At 34.9% G+C, this 18,064-nt stretch overlaps 1 protein-coding gene across 4 annotated transcripts in view; it reads right to left on the bottom strand.

Moving 5' to 3' along the window:
- Glra2 (glycine receptor alpha 2) overlaps nucleotides 1-18,064 on the bottom strand; it is a 216,490-nt gene that overhangs the window by 155,380 nt on the left and 43,046 nt on the right. For all 4 annotated transcript variants that reach the window (XM_005000505.3, XM_003463039.5, XM_063242735.1 and 1 more), the window contains 2 exons: nucleotides 13,673-13,740; nucleotides 5,864-6,087 (listed from right to left, as the gene is read on the bottom strand). In XM_005000505.3, coding sequence (XP_005000562.1) covers nucleotides 5,864-6,087; nucleotides 13,673-13,740 — 292 coding nt within the window. The remainder of the gene's footprint in view (nucleotides 1-5,863; nucleotides 6,088-13,672; nucleotides 13,741-18,064) is intronic.

Here is an 18,064-nt window from a genome sequence, read left to right as displayed (position 1 = left end):
TCTTTCATCAGGCTGTAGTATGTGTCAAGAATGGGAGGCCTTGTGGGAAAAGTTGGCCTTTGATGTGTCTGGATAGAGTTGGTCATTAGGAAAGATTGTTTTGAGGGCACAGTTGGGTTCCTGTCTAGAAATCTATATTACACTTCCTGGTGGTGCCTGTATCATTAGAGCGAGAAGGTATGTCAATTGTCATGGGTTCTTTATTGCAACTCAAATACTACTGGAAAAGTAGAAGACTGAATCATCAATACCTGTAATTGTGAACTAGATCAAAAAGAATTAACAAGTTATAGTAGCATATGTTTGTAATCTCAAGACTCGGGAGGCTGAGGCAGGAGGATCACTTCAAATTCGAGGCCAGCCTAGACTGCACAGTGAGATCCTGTCTCAAAAAAAGAAGCAAAAGAAACAAACAAAAACACCAGAAAAAATTAAGAAAGTCAACTTAGACATCATAAAGGAATAATCTTCAGATCTGATAAATGTTGATGATGTGGCAAGCAGATGTTTTGGTAATACAGGGTGCTTTTGTGGATGTATAGTTCCATGATTATTTGTGGTTTGAAGGGCTCTGCATTTGGAAGATAGCATGAACCCCTCAGGCACTTTGCCAGTCAAAGGAGACACTGAAAGTAAACTATTTCTTTAGGGCATAACCATTCTGGAGATACACAACAAATTTAAAAATAAAGTTCTCCACAGATGAAGGGATTATAGCCTCTTTAATAAGGAGAAGGATTTTTCCCTTTAAACTGCAACCTAAACAAATGAACAGAAAAAAAGAGCTTACTTTTAAGGTTATATATTTAAGGATATATACTTAGGATATATATCCTAATTGCTCTCCTGGAGTTTTCACCTAATCACCCAGGTTAAGAACCCCTACTTTATAAGATTACACTTGAAGAAAGAGTGTATCTCATCCTTTAAGTTTTGAGTTTGCAGAAGTATCTCTCGGTCAGTTCATGTTTTGTTTTAGAGGTTGCAACAGAAAGCTTGATAATTACATTTTAAGAAAATAGTAAGAGCCCTAGAGTGTATGGCAGTGCCATTTTAGAATGTATCTCTATTTAATAGATAGTGTGTTCTATGGATAATCTCTTTTTCAAAACTGAGGATGGATAAAACCAAAAACTGAGAATATAGATGAAGAGAGATAACAAACTCCCCTAAATCGCAAAGCTAGCATTCAAGCGGAAAATGCTCAAACCCAAAAACTGTTTGACTCTAAAGTCCACGTTGACTGCACTGTTAGAAGTAGTGCACAACAGTGTTCAACACCACAGGGTTCAGAGTAGGAGTCCCAAACTGTACAATAAACTGAAAATTATGAGGTGAGCATCTCTGCATTGTGATAGAACACATCATAAAACTAAATCTGCAGTATAATTTTAGTGAACAAGTATTTTTACTAACACTGGTGGGATAAACCTTTTTTAAAGCAAAAACATTGAAGTTATGCTTCCATCCCACCAAAAATGGGGACCCTTTGTTTATCACAGTAGCAGATGGAAGAAAAATTAATGGGTTTAAGTTTCTGCACATGGAATTTATGTTATGTAAGGAAGTATTTCTTCACAAGTTAGCCTAATTAATAATTATTGCAAAATCCAAAGAGAGAATTTCAAATCTTCTCTAAGGAGCTCTCAACAAGTTGCTTAAGGCAGAGAATTGGCTTATAGACTTCAACAGGCCTATTCAGCCCTTTGATCCCCGGAATAGAAAACGTTTTAAGAATGTAGTTAGGCTGTAAAAGCTATGCATTATATATATTCTCATCTTTACTCCTAACTTTTTCCTCCAACAGCCTCCCCCTGCCCCAAAAAGGTTGGTTCCAGAATGACATATCTTTGGTTATGTATTCGTTTGTGTGTTTGGACTTGGTTTGGAGTAATGAGGACCGAGTGTGGGGTAAGAGATGACAGTGCAGAAATAGAAGTCAAGATCTTTTATTCTTATCATAGTTTTCTTATTTCCATAAAAAAGGATGTTGGGCTGGTTATTTGCAAATCCTCTTTCTATAAAAATCAAAATTCAGATGGAAAATGCTCAAAATGAAGGAGATTGAAGGGACGAAATCACTGGAAAAAATATAGTAGATATATAAAACAAATTACTCTTCCCAAAATGCTCACTTTTCTCCTTTTTCTTTCCTCTTGCCCAGTGCATCCCATGTTGTGCTCACTTTTACTCCAATTTATTAAATTAATGAATATGGTTTGAATAATAAAATACATGACCCTCAAAGGTATTCATTATCTCACTATAGTCTCAAGCTTTTTTTAAAGTGTTGTGAATTTAGAATTTGATTCTCTCTAAAGAGGGTGTAAGAATAAGATGCATATCTTTATAGTTTGGTCAGGATGCTCAACAATGAAGGAGTAAGGTGCACAAAAACTTAGAAAAATCAGAGTGTACAATCATAGAGTATGTGTTACACGAGCAAATATTTTTTAAAAAGTCTGAAGAGATGTAGAGTAATAGATTTGACCTTTTTTCTTCAACACAGACTGAGTCTTACATCACTAGATAGAAGAATGATAAAACCTTCTGTCTTAAAATATTTGTTCAAATTTTGTTCAAGTTCCCTAAATGTTTGAACTATGGGGTTATAGAATACCGATCTACTTAAGGAGTTCTGTTCTACAGCCTCCCTTTTTTATACACCATCAGCTTTTGGGAAACATACAGAAACTTGAATACTGTGGTCTTTCTTGTTATAAAGTCAATGGATCATATAGTTCTTTCTGTATTTTCCTTGGCCATAAAACACTGGGATTGTCTTTCAAATACAGTTAATTCTATTTCTGCTCCTACAAATCTAAGAAAAACATAAACTGTTTCCTGGATAAAATACCATAAGCAGGGCCAGGGATATATCCCAGTGGCACAACACCTACCTGGCAAGTGCAAAGTCCTGAGTTAGATTCCTGGTACAAAAAAAGTAACAAGCATTTGCTATAAATATCAGAATAAAGAAGATATAAAAAATCAGTACAGAACAATACTTTTAAAAAGTGGACCAAATGCTTAAGTAATTATTTAACTGTGTAGAGTGGAGGTAACTCATGAGTTTGTCTTTCCTACTTCTTGCCCCTTCCTTGTATCTTCCCCAACCTTTCTTTATTCTCTTCCATTTATCCTCTTTAGTATACTTATTTTTGCTATTTTTTGCAGACATCAACCCTACTATTGAAAATAAGTTACATATCAGCTCTCTGCATCTGAGTATAAATTTAGGTCAATACTTTCTCTGTGCACTCAGGTATTTGAATTGTAAACCTGAGAGTGTAGGGAAATTCCTTCCTAGTGGAACATCAGCAAGACTATTCAACATCTTTGAGATATCAGCAACTATAGCCCACTTGGCCTAAAACTTGAGTCAAACTTTCTAATGTGCACATATTAATAATTATTTCTTGCCATGTAGTTAAACTGACTCAAATGAATCAAATAGAAGTGTGGATATTGACCCTAAAATTCTGGTAATGTTTGGACCACAAAATTCATTTGAACAGTTAGAACCACTTTTTCTTACTCTGTTTTTTCCTTTTAACTAATTGGTCTATAGTCCACCTCACTTGCTAGATTGGAGCTTTTCCAGGTTAAGGAACACATCTTACTCAGCTCTCTGTCTCCTGGCCCAGCACAATGTCTGGCTCATCGGAAACCCTTCTAGGTAAATAATTGGATTCCTGCAGTTTAAATCTGCAAGAGCTTATGTCTCCTTAGAATAGCATCTCCGGTTCTCCTCCACCAAAGATTTTTTCTCTGATTTCAGAGAACACCTGCAATTAAGAAAAAGTCTAAACTAGCTCATCAGGACCCACCTTTCTATCAATCTAAGAAATTGTTAGGGCATTTCAGAGTCTATAATGTGTTACCTTTGGGAATCAGAGATTTGGTAATTTTCTCTGGATCTATATAGTATATAAAATCTGGGGAACATTCTACCTTTCATCATTCTAGAATGGAAAGGCTCTCATAGGATTAAAGGAAAACAACAATACCAACAATCTACTTTTATTTCAGCAGTGCCTGATGCCGGGTATTTACTAGAGCAAACACCACGCAAGGCCCAGAGGATTAGCTGAAGCAGCTGATACGCTATGCTGCTTTTTATAAGTCTTCTCAGCATGATGCTCTGCATATGTCCCATTTCATCAGGTCATATCAACTTTGGTCTTGTCCAACACTGCATCTTACAGCAACCAAATGCTTCCTCACACAGACTGTTCCTTAACTGGGAAGTGGACACTGAAACAAGTTTCCTGGCTCTTTGTGCAAACAGTGCCTTTGATACATTTTACAAATGACCTGTCTTTTTTATTCTGTAAGACATTGGAGCTTTCAGCCATCAGTGGACCTATGAATTTACTAGGTATAATAATAAAATATGCAATAGAGAATTAAATAGAGAGTTGTTAAGTGATGTTGTGATGGTGGTGAGTACGCAAACTTGTGAAAATTATCTGCAAGAACACTAGTCCACTTTTTGGCTGGATAGCAATATTGGAGAGCAAGGGGTGTAGTCTATAAAAGATGTCTTAAGTGGCTGTAGTTATTCAGTGTACTGTGTATCTCTCATATGAAGTACACTCTCCTAGCCCTTTGGAAAATGTTACAAAATGGCCAAATCCAAGTTTTCTGGTCTCAGGAATCTTTCTGTTTAAAATGAATATTTATTTTAAAAAACAACCTTTATTTTACTAAGTGAATGTGTGCTCTATGTCAGACACTGCAAAAGTTTTTATATACTTGACGTAAAGACCCATCATCTATCTTTGTAATTAAAGTTTAACTGAAACAAGCCATACTCAATTAATGTATTGTCTTTGGCTCCTTTTAATCTAAATGATGGAGGTCAGTAGTTGTGATCAAGGCAATCTAAGCCTGCAAAATTTCAAATACTTACAGTCTAACCCTTTAAAGAAAATGTTTGTTGACTGCCACATAGTTCATTCTCACAAGAATATTTAGAGATATTTGTCTAAGCAACTTTGTCAATGTGCTAAAATCTAATGAACCTTACATTTTAAGTGTGTGAACTGTGTGATATGCAAACTTTAGTTCAGTAAGCTGTTTTTTTAAAAGAATATTTAGGGTTAAATATTTTCTGTTTTAAAACTATGGTAACTGAATGTTATAGGTCACATAGCTTAGTAAGTGTCAGAGCTTGGGTTTAATTCGAAAAATCCATGTTCTTATGCTATCCTCCTGCACAGTAATGAAAAATAAAGAGTCACAAAGAAACAGCTATTAGACTTATGAAAATGAGGATATCATTTTGAGCCTGAGTTGATAACGATTCTGGAGATAATATGTGAGTGTAAAATAAAAAATGAATCTCAGAAATTTTCTGTCCTAAGTCCATACCCAAGAAAAACTAAGAGATCATATGCATAGTTGGAAGCAGAAATGAGACCCAAATACTTACTCACCCATGTATACTGTTGACCATGTCAAGACTGATTTTGTGTGTGTGTAGTTAAGTGACTGAATTATTGAAATGTGAGTTCATACATTATGAACTCTCATGTATTATGCTTCTCATAGATTTAAATAAAGGACCTAGAATTCTTTTATTGAAGCAATCAAAAATACATTTATTCTGGTATTTGCAATACCATCACCACCCACAAATCTACAAAATACGTCTTTGTTGTACAGAATCACATATGCTCTTACATGTGACACTTACAAGCCCATAGGAACTTCTGGTACTCTACCAACTTTAATATTCAACTGATACACAAAAGGCCAAAAATTCAAATATTCATGTACAGCCTGCCCTGGAGAATCAGGCAGCTCTTGGCCAGAAGTGAAATGGAGAAATGAACAGGCATAGTCTATCGATGCTTACCTGATACTGTAGAGCACTTTGCCATTTTTTGAAATTCGCAGCAACTTATTGTCAGTGGTGACGTCATGGAAGTTGGCACCCTTCTCATTGGCAAAGAACAAATCTGGTTTCCAAATGGAGTCTAGCATAGATGGGTCCAAGTCCAGGGAATCATCTGGATACTCACTGTAGGCCAGCCGTGAATCATTCCACTGTTGTCTCAGAAAAATATTCACTCGGTAATCCTACAGAAATGTCATGCACAAGAGCTATTTATTGCCCACCCTAACAGAAGAAGACGGTTCAGATTTCCCCCTCATCCTTCTCTCTGGTTTGATATAGTGTTGGCAGCTGAGTAAACTAGGCTATGTAGGCCTTTTTCAAAAATAAATATATGGAGTTAGGTCTAGTTCTGTTAGGATTGGGGGTGGAGAGGGAGAGAGGGAAAAAAAGATTCAGTCAAGCTAGAACACCAATAGAGCAGCTTCACTCAGTTGGACTTTTATTCTTATATTAGTTCTGGGATGAAATATTACTTATGCAAGCTGATTTTCTCATAGAAAAAGGTAATGATGAGTGCAGAAGTGAGTTAGTGACAGCATATTGCCAAATAAAACTGATTAATTTTCCATATCAGAAATGACGTGATTTCTAGTCTTTTTCTGCTCAGGTCATCTGAGCAGAAAAAATTTCATCTTGCAATTTGATAGTGAAAATCTTATAAAACTATGACATGATGCGCCAATACTTTTAAAAGTCTTCAACATAAACAACATGCTTCACATTGACTACATAATTCCTTTACAACTACTTTCTTTCAAAATTTTTAACCATTATATAATTTTTTCAGAATATATTGTACCTCTAGTAGTCATCTTGATGATTCACAGAGGGATCTTTTTGTATATTCTCCATGTGGTCACCTTTGGACAAAGTATTCTCGCTTGTGGGAGCCTCAGTTACATCCCTGGCATTCTAACTTTATCTGGGAATCTCCTTTGGTGCTAATGAATCAGGTTGGGTCACTGCTCTCCTGGAAACTTCCATTCAGAGGTCCTTAGGTTCTTGGAAAGCATTCCTTCACTTGACAATCTGATCTAGACTTCATCACTAATCTGTAGTCAAACAGGAATATGGTTTCCAAGCTAATGGTTATCTGCCCTTACCACTTGTGTTTATATAGGGTGATTCATTCTTTCTGTTATAGTTTGGATCTAGAATGTCCCACAAAAAAGCAATGCATAATATAGGCCTAGCGAGATTAACAATGGTCCACTTAGTACTCAAAATCCAGGTTATTTGGAAAGGCTGAGTTTGTTAAAAGGAAAAAAAAAACCTTGAAGTTCTCTATTGTATAAGGACATTCTGACTTAGAAACTATTTTAGCAGCAGGCATTTATTTGCGTTGTTACCACGCCTGCATACTAAATCTTCAAACCCAACCTGTCTGCTCATCGACTCGCACAGTGAGTAGCCAAGAGAACCGGCACAACCTGAGTTCCCTCAACACATACCAATAATTGTCCCAAGAGACAAGAGGCAGGAGACTAGATAGGCATTATTACCGGTTCGATGTCTTGGTAAAAAGAGTTATTAGAAGCTTTGGAGTTTTGTGTAAGTAGTGTGCGAAAATATGTGATTTGTGAAAATTAAGTACGGAGTTATTAAAATATAATACCAAGATTATGTAAGTATGCATTAGATTCATTTGTTGACAGATTTTCTTAAAGTTTCCTAAGGGAGAAAATGCAGCTTATCCAGTTTCTGATACCCATTCCTTTTTATTTTCCTAGAATGAAAACTACTCCTTTAGAAAATTGTTTGAGAGGAGTTTGTAAGCTTTTTTCAATAGACAATAGAAGATGATCCCTTTCATTGGCCAAATTTGGAGGGAATCTAAGAAATGACAGCTGGAAATGGCAAATGAACTGAGTATTTTAGCCTTCTGGGAGGTCCAAAGTCTAACCTCTATCCATCAGGAAGTAATCCCAGAGTGAAAGGGGCACTAAGAAGCCAGATAACACCAGGCAGTAAAATCACAAAGAAAATATCCTCATAACTTTCCCTTAAGCCTCAGGACATGATTTAAAGATGCATATTGAGAGACATTAGAGAATATTAATGACATACAATATGAAAACAATGACCTTTAATAAAAAACACGTCAACATAGATTTTCACAGCTAATATACATCTTTTTAAAAAGTATTTCCTATGAGTGTTCTCCAGATTTTCTATTTTGAATTTTATATGTGGAAAATGATGGACTAGCTCCTCTTGTATTGCGACTTTAAAAAGAGCAATAGGTCCATTATGTCACACTAGAATTATTAAGTCCCTAAAGGTTAATTTAAAATAGTCTCATTATTTGTAATCAAGGATAAGTGTGAGATTTAGAGAAGAAAATATATTTTATGCCACAATTACAGCAACTACATAAAATAACACCCTTTTCAGAGCTTTCAATTATAAATATGTATTTTTTAGTATGTAGTAACTAAGATTCACCCATAATTTTCTTTATGATGATATACAGTGTTCTAAAATAATCAAAAATCCTTAAAAAAACAGTTAAGAATAAGAAAGAACATCTTGGGATATGCGGAAAGAGATATTTTAAGAAATAATTTTCTGGAGCTATATCTGTGTAATTATTCCAATTCCCTGTCATTTTCAGCGCAGAGTAAAAATGTTACACATCTAATTTATCTAGGCACTGCATCTGTTTATTTACAAATTGGTTTATTTTTTCATGATATTCAAACCACTAGAGAATAATCAGATTGTCCTGTCATCTTTCTTTGTCTTTACTTTTGCTTCTAGGTTTAATGAAATATTAAAGGGGAAGTAAATATTGAGAAACATGCTTAAGTGCAGACTGAGTTTTCCTTCACAATGCCTTCTATCTCCAGGGACAGATTATATGTCAACTAAATGACATATTTCCTTGTACTAAAATTTGTTTGCCTATCATTGATCTGGGTATTGGATTAAGTAATAAAATTTCTCTCTCTCTCTCTCTCTCTCTCTCTCTCTCTCTCTCTCTCTCCTCAGATAGACAGATAGATAGATATACAGATGATACAGATATAGATTTAAATATGTGTATCATATATTTACATGTTATAAAGATATCAAAGACAATGCTATGTTTTCTTGATTGTTTACAGTGGCTATGTAGTACTTTAGTTTTATTGCTGACTACTCTCTTGTAAAACTTTTGTAATGCTGAAACTAGTTTTAATATAAAATGAGCTTAAAATTATGGGGTTAGTTCCTTTATGATGAATTCAGACTTTAATATTACATTGGTAGTTTCAAGGCAAAGACCATTTTATATATCTGTTTAGCAAATGTCAGCTTTGTGGCAGTTTCTTAGTTATTCACTAAGAAGTCAACAATAAGAAACACAGAGATGTACCATGTCTAAACAGCATCTTTTTATGGCTTGTTTCTGTTGCTACAGGGTGAAAGGGAATTTTCAGTGCTGTTTCAGTGCGTAGCATGCACTCAAATAAAGGGTTGCCTACTTTTTAAAATCTGTGTTTCTCAGGAATATGATTTCAGATCCAAAGTAAAGTAGGTCTTCACTTTTCAGATGTAACAAGCAGATAATTGAAATTTACCTAGAGGGGCAGATTTTAGAGTATCCAAAAGTATATTCTGGAAATGTTCGCTGAGTGGACACATTTATGTACTCTGAGCTCTCCTTCCTATCCGTTAAATGAGCAATGGGTCAGGATGTACTGCTATGACATGAGTAATATTCCAATGTCCATGAGTCCAAATCACACAGTTTCTGCTCTCATCCCTCCAAAGTCATTTGTAAACTGAAATGGCATTTCATTTCTGTTTTCTGATGACCTAGGCTAGAGAAAAGCTTCATATATCCTTGATTTTTACCAACATTACTAATATTCTCAAACTGTACCTTTATATTAGGAAAGAGAGGATTTCAACTGTATACTATATCCTGTACATTTTTTTGCTATGAGCACTAAAGTGAGGAGGGGGGAGAGAGAGAGAGAGAGAGAGAGAGAGAGAGAGAGAGACAGAGAGAGAGACAGAGAGAGAGACAGAGAGAGACAGAGACAGAGAGAGAGAGGGAGACAGAGACAGAGAGACAGAGACACACACACACAAAGAGAGAGAGAGAGAGAGAGAGAGAGAGAGAGAGAGAGAGAGAGAGAGAGAAAATGGTGAACTAACATTCCAAAAACAGAATATAAACTTGTCTCATACATCCCTTGCTAGTCTTTAAGTTTTAGGCACCATACAAAATCCATTCCACTGAATACACTTAATACAGGGTCAATTAACAATGACCACCCAACATATCTCAGCCTCTTTAACAAAAATGTATAATTTTGAATAAGGATATCATCACGCTGATCCTTAAAAGTGTTTCTTAGAGTAATGGAAACATGTTATCCTGTTCTGACAAATATCAGATAAGTGAGATTTTGTATTGGATCTGTAAGACAATACTTTGTTGTCAGTCAGTATCAACAATAAATTAGTGAACTTTCATTAACCATAAGAAGGACAGATTGCATAGCACTTAAAGAAAGTCACATTGAGCACTTGAAGCAGATAGCCATTGCCTCTTCTTTAGAAACTGACACTCAAAAAACTGAATCTTTCAGTAATGCTATCTGGGTCATGGGGTGAGGGTGAGGTATAAAGGGAAAAAGGAAAATCAACATGTTTAGAAACTCAAAATCATAAATTATTCTTGCAGAAATTAATTCCAGAATATGTGGAGAAAGCAAAACTTTTATCTCCAGAAAATAGCACTAATCAATGCCCTCAATGACTTCATCACTGTACATAAAAGCTGAAGTTTCTTACTCCAGCTAAAAGTGATTGAGGGAAGAATTTAATCCTGTTTTGTTTTTCGACAAAACTTTCTGAGTCAAATTTTGTAAAAATATCAGTAAATTGTGGGTGGATAAATTATAGAGATTTGGTAGTGGACACTGGGTCTATGGGTTTGGTAACGGACACTGGGACTCACTGGCTCTGTGAGTGTGCAATGGACTGCAGTGTTTGCATGCTTCCCAATCTCACCATTGACGTTAGCTCTAATGTGATAGTATTAGGAGGCTGGGCTTCTGGGACGTAACTGAATCATGAGGTAGAGGCCTAATCAATGGGATATATGCCTTTATAAAAGGGACTCCAGAAAAGTTTCTTTCCGCATTGTGAGGATATAAGGAGAAATGAGTAGTTTGTAACCGTAATAGATCCATTGCCAGAATCTGATTTTACTGCCATCCTCAGAATTCAGCTTTCAAAACAGTGTTAAATAAAATAAATTTCTGTTGTTTGTGATCCACTCAGCCTATGCTATTTTGTTATAGAAGTCTGACCTGATTAACACAGGGTGCAAAGGGAAATTCTCAGGTAGGATCTCAGTTATCCTGGAAGATAAGCTCTTCCTTAGTGGTCAAGTGTCATGTTCTTAAGTGCATTTGAATAATGTTCATTCAGATATCAATGTGTAAGATCTGGGGTTGACAACTTTAGACCTGTCCTATTTTGGTAAATAAGATTTTATTGGAGTACAGCCAAAACCATTTTCTCACTACTGTTTATTGCTATTTTCATGACCAAAGGGCAGAATTGAGTAGTTGTGACAGCAACAGTCTGGCCCTCCTGGTCCTAAGCATTTACTGTGTGGCCTTTTACAGGAAAGTTTGCCAATCCATACCATAGGTGGTATGAGAATTTCTTCTTTGACATCAGCATGACAGGGTTTCCAAAATATGTTTGTAGTTTCACATCAAAGGCATAACTGACAAAAATAAGGTATATTTTTTCAAAGCCAAAAAAGCTTGTCATTACATCAAAAGCTAGGAAGTGAAACAGAAAATCATGATACACAGCACTTTTTAAACCATGCAATACGGTGTTTTACACAGTAGAATAGGTAGGCTGTTGATGTTACCTTTCAGTAATAGTTTCCAAACTTTTGTTAGGAAATATGACAAAGGAGACACTTAATAAGTGACCAAGAAGCACCTAAAGCAGCCCCTGTACTAAACACTTGGAGTTATTCTTAAAGACAGAGAAAAACAGGATATCCATGGCTTTTCTTTCCATTTCCTTAAGTATTTAGTTGATTCTTGCATTAATGCAGATAAAAAAGTACATACTTATTTTTTTTCATATTTATATTTTTGATTGAAGGAAGATGCAATGAAGAGATTTAATCAAAGCAAATTAGGAGTCCAATTAATGCAGTCAGCATTAGGTCGTGCAAATATTGTCATTGAATGCCATCGTGCAAAGTTGGTGACAGTGATTTGGGCTACTGGAAGCTTTGTCCGTCTTTTACAATAATAAAACCAAGAGAGAAGACACAGAAACTGAATGCCAAGTCCAGAGGTGGATTATTCTTCCTTGCTTAACATTTCTTATGAGTCATTTAAGAACCCTGTCAAAACTGCCTTTTTGAGGAAAATTCTCAATGCAGTATATTCTGTCAAAGTTTCAGAAGCCTCTTTTCCAGACAGTGCTGTTTCATGGTAATATTGAATTGGGTAGTGGAGATGCATTTTTTCAATGAAAATGAGCAGTAAAAGGTAAACTAATTCTTCTAGCTTTAAGAATATCAAAAGTACAATAATTTATTAAACATGATTTTAGTAGCCTAACAGAAAATTCGTATTAACAGGAAACCATGTTTTTCAGTTCTCAATGGTATTATTTTCATTATTTTATGTTTTGAGTTTATAAAACATCAGCCACCACAATAATCGGTCGAGCTCAATATTTTATTTGGTCTCATCTAATAATATTTCTGTATAATTTATGTAACGGTGCAAATTAGAACCAACCGTTTAAGGATTTAAAATAAATCATGGATACCAGGAAAACATTTTAGCCAAATGCAATCTCCATACTCTAGTACTGTGTGGAATGAATCTAATGGACATGTCACCAGAAATGCAACCATAATATTTATAAGGAGTTTTGGTGTATTGTTTTTTCTTTTTTCTTTTTTTTTTCTTTTTGGCTGTCCTAGGAATTGAATCTAGGACTTACACATGCTAGGCTAGCACTTTACCACTGAGCTATAGTCCCTGAGGATTTGAAATCTTTTTCAAATTTATGACAGATGTCCAAACATACCCTGTGATGAGCTTTCATTCAGTTTTATTGTTTATATTTTATTGAAAAATCATGCATGCAACGTAATTGCTAGGAAACTTCTATTACCAAAAAAAGCGTGTGTGTGTGTGTGTGTGTGTGTGCACATAATTTTGCATGCTTGTGTGTGTTCTCATACATTCAGTCACTTGACTTGTATATAAGAGACTGGCAATAACATCTCTTGAGTTTTGAAATTTATATTTATGAAATATTGAAGATGTGTGTATTTACTTGATTATATACCATGCTTTTTGATGATAATTCTACCAATAACTAAGCATACATCAAATATCTTCAAAATTTCTCTGGTATGATAGATTAAAGATCATTGCATTTTAAGTAATGATTACTGGATAAATAACTTTCCAAAATGAAGGAGTGTGAATTATTGCACTTTAGGGGTGAGAAAATTGGACATTGGCACTCAATTGGTGTCACATAAATAGACAACAGTGTTTTTGGTCCCATATCCCATTCCTTCACACGATGGCTTCAATGCTCAGCCCCACTCACCATTGTAGTTTCTGCTATTGACCCAAAGCTGTTGATAAATATGTTGCAGGTAACATTTACAGGAGGCCCTGCAAGTTGAACAATAGAAAATTTGACAGGTTGTGTTCATGGCATAATTGAGTCATGTTTTTCTCTTGCCAAGGGCATTGTAGCACTTACCATGGTAGTCTCTGTGACTGATCCAAAACTGTTGATAAAAATATTGCAAGTAACGTTTACTGGAGGACCTGCAGAATGCAATAAGAATATTGCAATAGACATTGAAGCAAAAAATACAGCTCCATCAACATCAGCACAAATAGCTAGAGATGTAAATAAAATGGTGGTGAGATTGCAAAAATGGTTTTACGCAGAGGTGTGTAACAATAACTACTGCACTAGCATTTAGAGTAATGACATATAAGCAATAGTAACTTACCTGAAAAATTTTGAAGTTGGAAGACACAAGCCAAGATGATTTAATTAAATTCATTAGTATACTTTGCTATTATCATAACCCTTTGGTTAGATGGCTTTCTCTGACCTTAGGATCAACACTGCAAGCATCAACAGTGAGTGATTAAATGCCTGGTTCGTGAGGTCAAATTGGAACCTCATTTTGGATTATGGATTGGTCAGAATCATCCATCTCCTTTGGTTTGCCAACCTTTAAATCAGTGTATTGCTTTGATTTTGTTGACACCTCTGAATTTACCCTTTTTCTCTGTAAATTGTGACCCCAATGAAAAATGACAAAAAATATAAAACAAAGAAAATTAACTTATTTTAAGACATAAACACAAATAACAATGTCACTTAATGTCCAGACTGTTTTCTGAGTAAATGTGGTAGAAAGCAAGGATTATTACATTTTAGATATGCTCTGAACAGAGTCTACTTCTCTTTCTAAAGACCCAGGGACTATGCTGACTCTGGCTTGCTTTACCTCTCCTGTTTCATCAACAGGTGAATCACAGGTGAATCTCTCCTGCATGGGAAATGTTTATTGCCTGTATGGAGTTTTCTCCTAATGCTTTATGTGATAAGAAAATACTGCCATAAACCATCTATTTACTCACTGTTTTCCCTATGGAAATTTGTCTCCATTCAACAGAAACGGAGCAGACCAGTGTAGGCAACACTCTAGTTGACTCTGTACCCAACCAGCTGGTAGTATCTGAATGAAGAGGAGTTTGACTTAAGGCCTCCCTCAAAGGCTGGTAGTAAAAATACAAGTTGTGACCATAAAACATTTTTAAACTGTTTAAATCCAAGTTGGGTTCTTGAAATGAGGAAAGAAAACTTGACATAAAATACTATATAGGTATCCAGGCAAGATTCTCTGGTAAACAAAGGAGTAAGGTATTGTAGTAAAAGACATGTAAGTTGTTTTTCTTTATATACAGTTTCCTTTTTTTAATTTAAAAATTGGTTTTTTAAACATTTGCAGGGATAGAACCAGAGGCTTCCAAGTCTTTTATTTTAGCATCTGCCAGAATTTCTTCTCCAAGGTCACTTCCTATCTGTTTGGTTTTGTTTTTGTCTTTTGGTTACTCAAAAGAAAAAAGAAAAAGAAAATTAGCCTATTTATTGGCCATATAATTTATTCTAGTAAAACAACGGTTTTGTTCTAATAAATAAATTAGACAAAGTAGAGACAAGTCAAGAGGAACTGTATATATTTGCTTTCTCTTCTCTCTCCACAAATAAATATTTTCTTTTAGATTGAAGATATTTCTTTTTTTAAAAATTTATTTAAAGAGAAAAAAGAAAAAAAAAAAAACCAAAGAAGTAAAAGGGTACAAGTAGCACAGAATTTCAAGAAAAAATATACAGTTAGAAATCACTAGTTAATAGATTACATACTGTCATCTTAGAAACAGTTGTCCAAATTACAAAATTAAAGCATACAATGTAGACATTTATACAGTGAGATTGCAGACAGTTCTGTTCAATGATCCAACAAAAAACTCAGTAATATGGTTTTCTATCCTACACACTTAAATATACATTTAGGCCACTTTCTTTTCCTCTCTTTTTTACAATAACAATTATACTTTTTGGGTTTATTACTCCCATATTTCTTATTTCTTTTTTTTTTTTTGAAGAGAATAAAAAAACCAAATGTGACAAAACAAAACAGAGTCATTTAGAACAGGAGGATGGACATAGTATATGATGCAAAAATAGAATACCAGGTAATCAAAAATGATTACTATTATGCCTCTTACTATTCTGAAAAGAGTTGCCTATATCATCAGGTGTAATAGAATTGAACAAAACAGCACAGAACAAGACCAATAAAACCTACACTGGAGACCTTACAGGACTTCAAAAGAAGATAATAGTCAAACCATAATGGGCATCATAGTAAATCTTATTGCCTAGATTGAAGATATTTCAAAATTTTTAAATACTGGATAAAATGAGTGATAAGAAAGAGAAAACAGGGAAATGTCATGATAGCGTTCTTATCGAAATCACTTTGGAATATCATCACAGTTTGACAAGAGGAACTTGAAAATTTAAACCTTGCTATTCTTATGTTGTGCATTATCCATTTGACTCAATCCAAATGCCTTAGAAACAATTAGAAGACTGGGTCATGCTATCATTTATTTGTTTTTATCCATTCTAGAAGTAAGTGGCAGTGTGACTATAGAGTGAGACTCAAAATGTTTTTAAGCTATCATGTCTTGACACACTATTTTAAGCACATTAAAAATTATCTAATTGAGTCATCAAAAAAGGGGAATATTTCTTTTACTGCTCTAAGTAATGTATACTGGTGATGAAACTAGAAGTTATAGGAGTTAAGTAACCTGATTAAAGTCCTGTTGGAATAATCAGAAAAGCAGAGGCCAAATTTATCATACTGACTGCAAAAACCTATACCTTGAACTACCTCACTGCCCTGCCTTCATTACACAATATCCTCTCTCCTTCTTAACTTGCTAATCATGGTATCTTACATTGTTTTATGTTTCTGGATCATTTATATTTTGTTTTAAGGTTATATACACTTATATATAAAACTTTGGAAAGAAAAAAGTAAGCTGTCTTAAGTGTTGGATTAGCACATATGTATAGTAGAACTGGCACAAATTAAAAATCTCACTGTGTGCCAGTGCATGCCTCCTTTTTTTCCAGAATAATCAAGAAGTATCATGACCGGCATTTTACAGATGAGCAAAACTGAGGCATAAAGGTGTTTTACTGATTTTTGTAACATCACAGAGTTTGTAAGAAGCAGGAATTGCCTAATTTGAAGGACACTTTTAACTCCAGGGTAAAGTTTCCAAGGCCAACCCTAATAATACAAGCTACCTAAATAGGTGACTTGACTTGCGGGTCTTCCAAGTGATAGAGTAGTGTCTTCTTTTCACCTCAAAGTATTATCCTGATGTGTGCTAGTGCACCAGTCTTTGAACCCAGTGTCCTAGTCACTTTCCTCATTGCTGAGACACAATACTCCACACCCACAATTTAAAGGGAAATTTTAGCTCAAGTTTTCAGTCTGCTGGCTTCAAGCAGGACAGCCTGACTGAGTGCATAGCAGAGAAGCTGCTCATGGCATGGACACCCAAAATCACAGTGAGTAAACGGGGAGCTGAGAAGAGAGATGCACACCCAGAGACCATCCTTTTCTGACTAGACATCACTTCCTAACAGCAAATCAGCTATGATGCCCCATAATGCACTTCTTTTGACATCCCTGTCTATGGGTGCTGAGGCTTTTGGGAGACATCTAAATATAAAGCAAACATCCAACAATCTGCTCAAGTGTTGTGATTCATAAGAAAATGTTCTTAGTGAATAAAAATATTCCGTGAAATATACAAATTGTTTGTACTAGTTAACCTCCTCTAATTGATTTTTAGCAAAGTAACAATATTCCAAATAGAACTGGATGAGAATCCGCCTAGGAAAAAGAATAATGTGAAAATATACTGTCTCATGTTATTATCCCTTCCTTCCTTTTTTTTTTCTACCCTGTCTTCCCCTCCCTCTCCTTCCACCCTCCTTCCCACTTATACTTATTCTCTCCTATTTTCTTCCTTTATTTTTTCCATTGTTCTTATGAGATAGAATGATCTTCCCATAACGCAGCTCAGAGGAGTCACACTGAATCTATGGATCACTTTGGGTAATTTTGACATCTTAACAGTATTTAGTCTTCCTACTCATAAGCATAAAATATCTTTTTACTTTACTTTTGGGACCTTCATTAAATTCTTTTCAGCAGTTTTTTCTTTTACTTCTTTTATTTAATTTATTCCTAGGTATTTTATTCTTTTAGATATTATTATCAATGAAACAAGTTTTCTTGATTTCATTTTCAGATAGTTCATTGCAATCACCATAAAACACAACTGACTGCAATTTTACTGAATTCACTTATTAGTTTTAATAATTTTTTGATTGTTTGGAATTTTCTATATGTACAACCATGTCATTTGTGAACACAAATAGTGTTACTCCTTCCTTTTGAATTTGGGTGTCTCATTTTGCCTTTTCTTGTTAAATTGCTCTGAATAAAACTTCCCATGCAATACTGAATAGCAGTGATGA

This window comes from Cavia porcellus, unplaced genomic scaffold (genome assembly GCF_034190915.1).
Source record: "Cavia porcellus strain 051 isolate PalLab524CR breed Dunkin Hartley unplaced genomic scaffold, mCavPor4.1 scaffold_33, whole genome shotgun sequence".
Classification (NCBI taxonomy): domain Eukaryota; kingdom Metazoa; phylum Chordata; class Mammalia; order Rodentia; family Caviidae; genus Cavia; species Cavia porcellus.
Note: the sequence above shows the minus strand (reverse complement) of the source record. Positions and strands in the feature narration are given on the sequence as shown.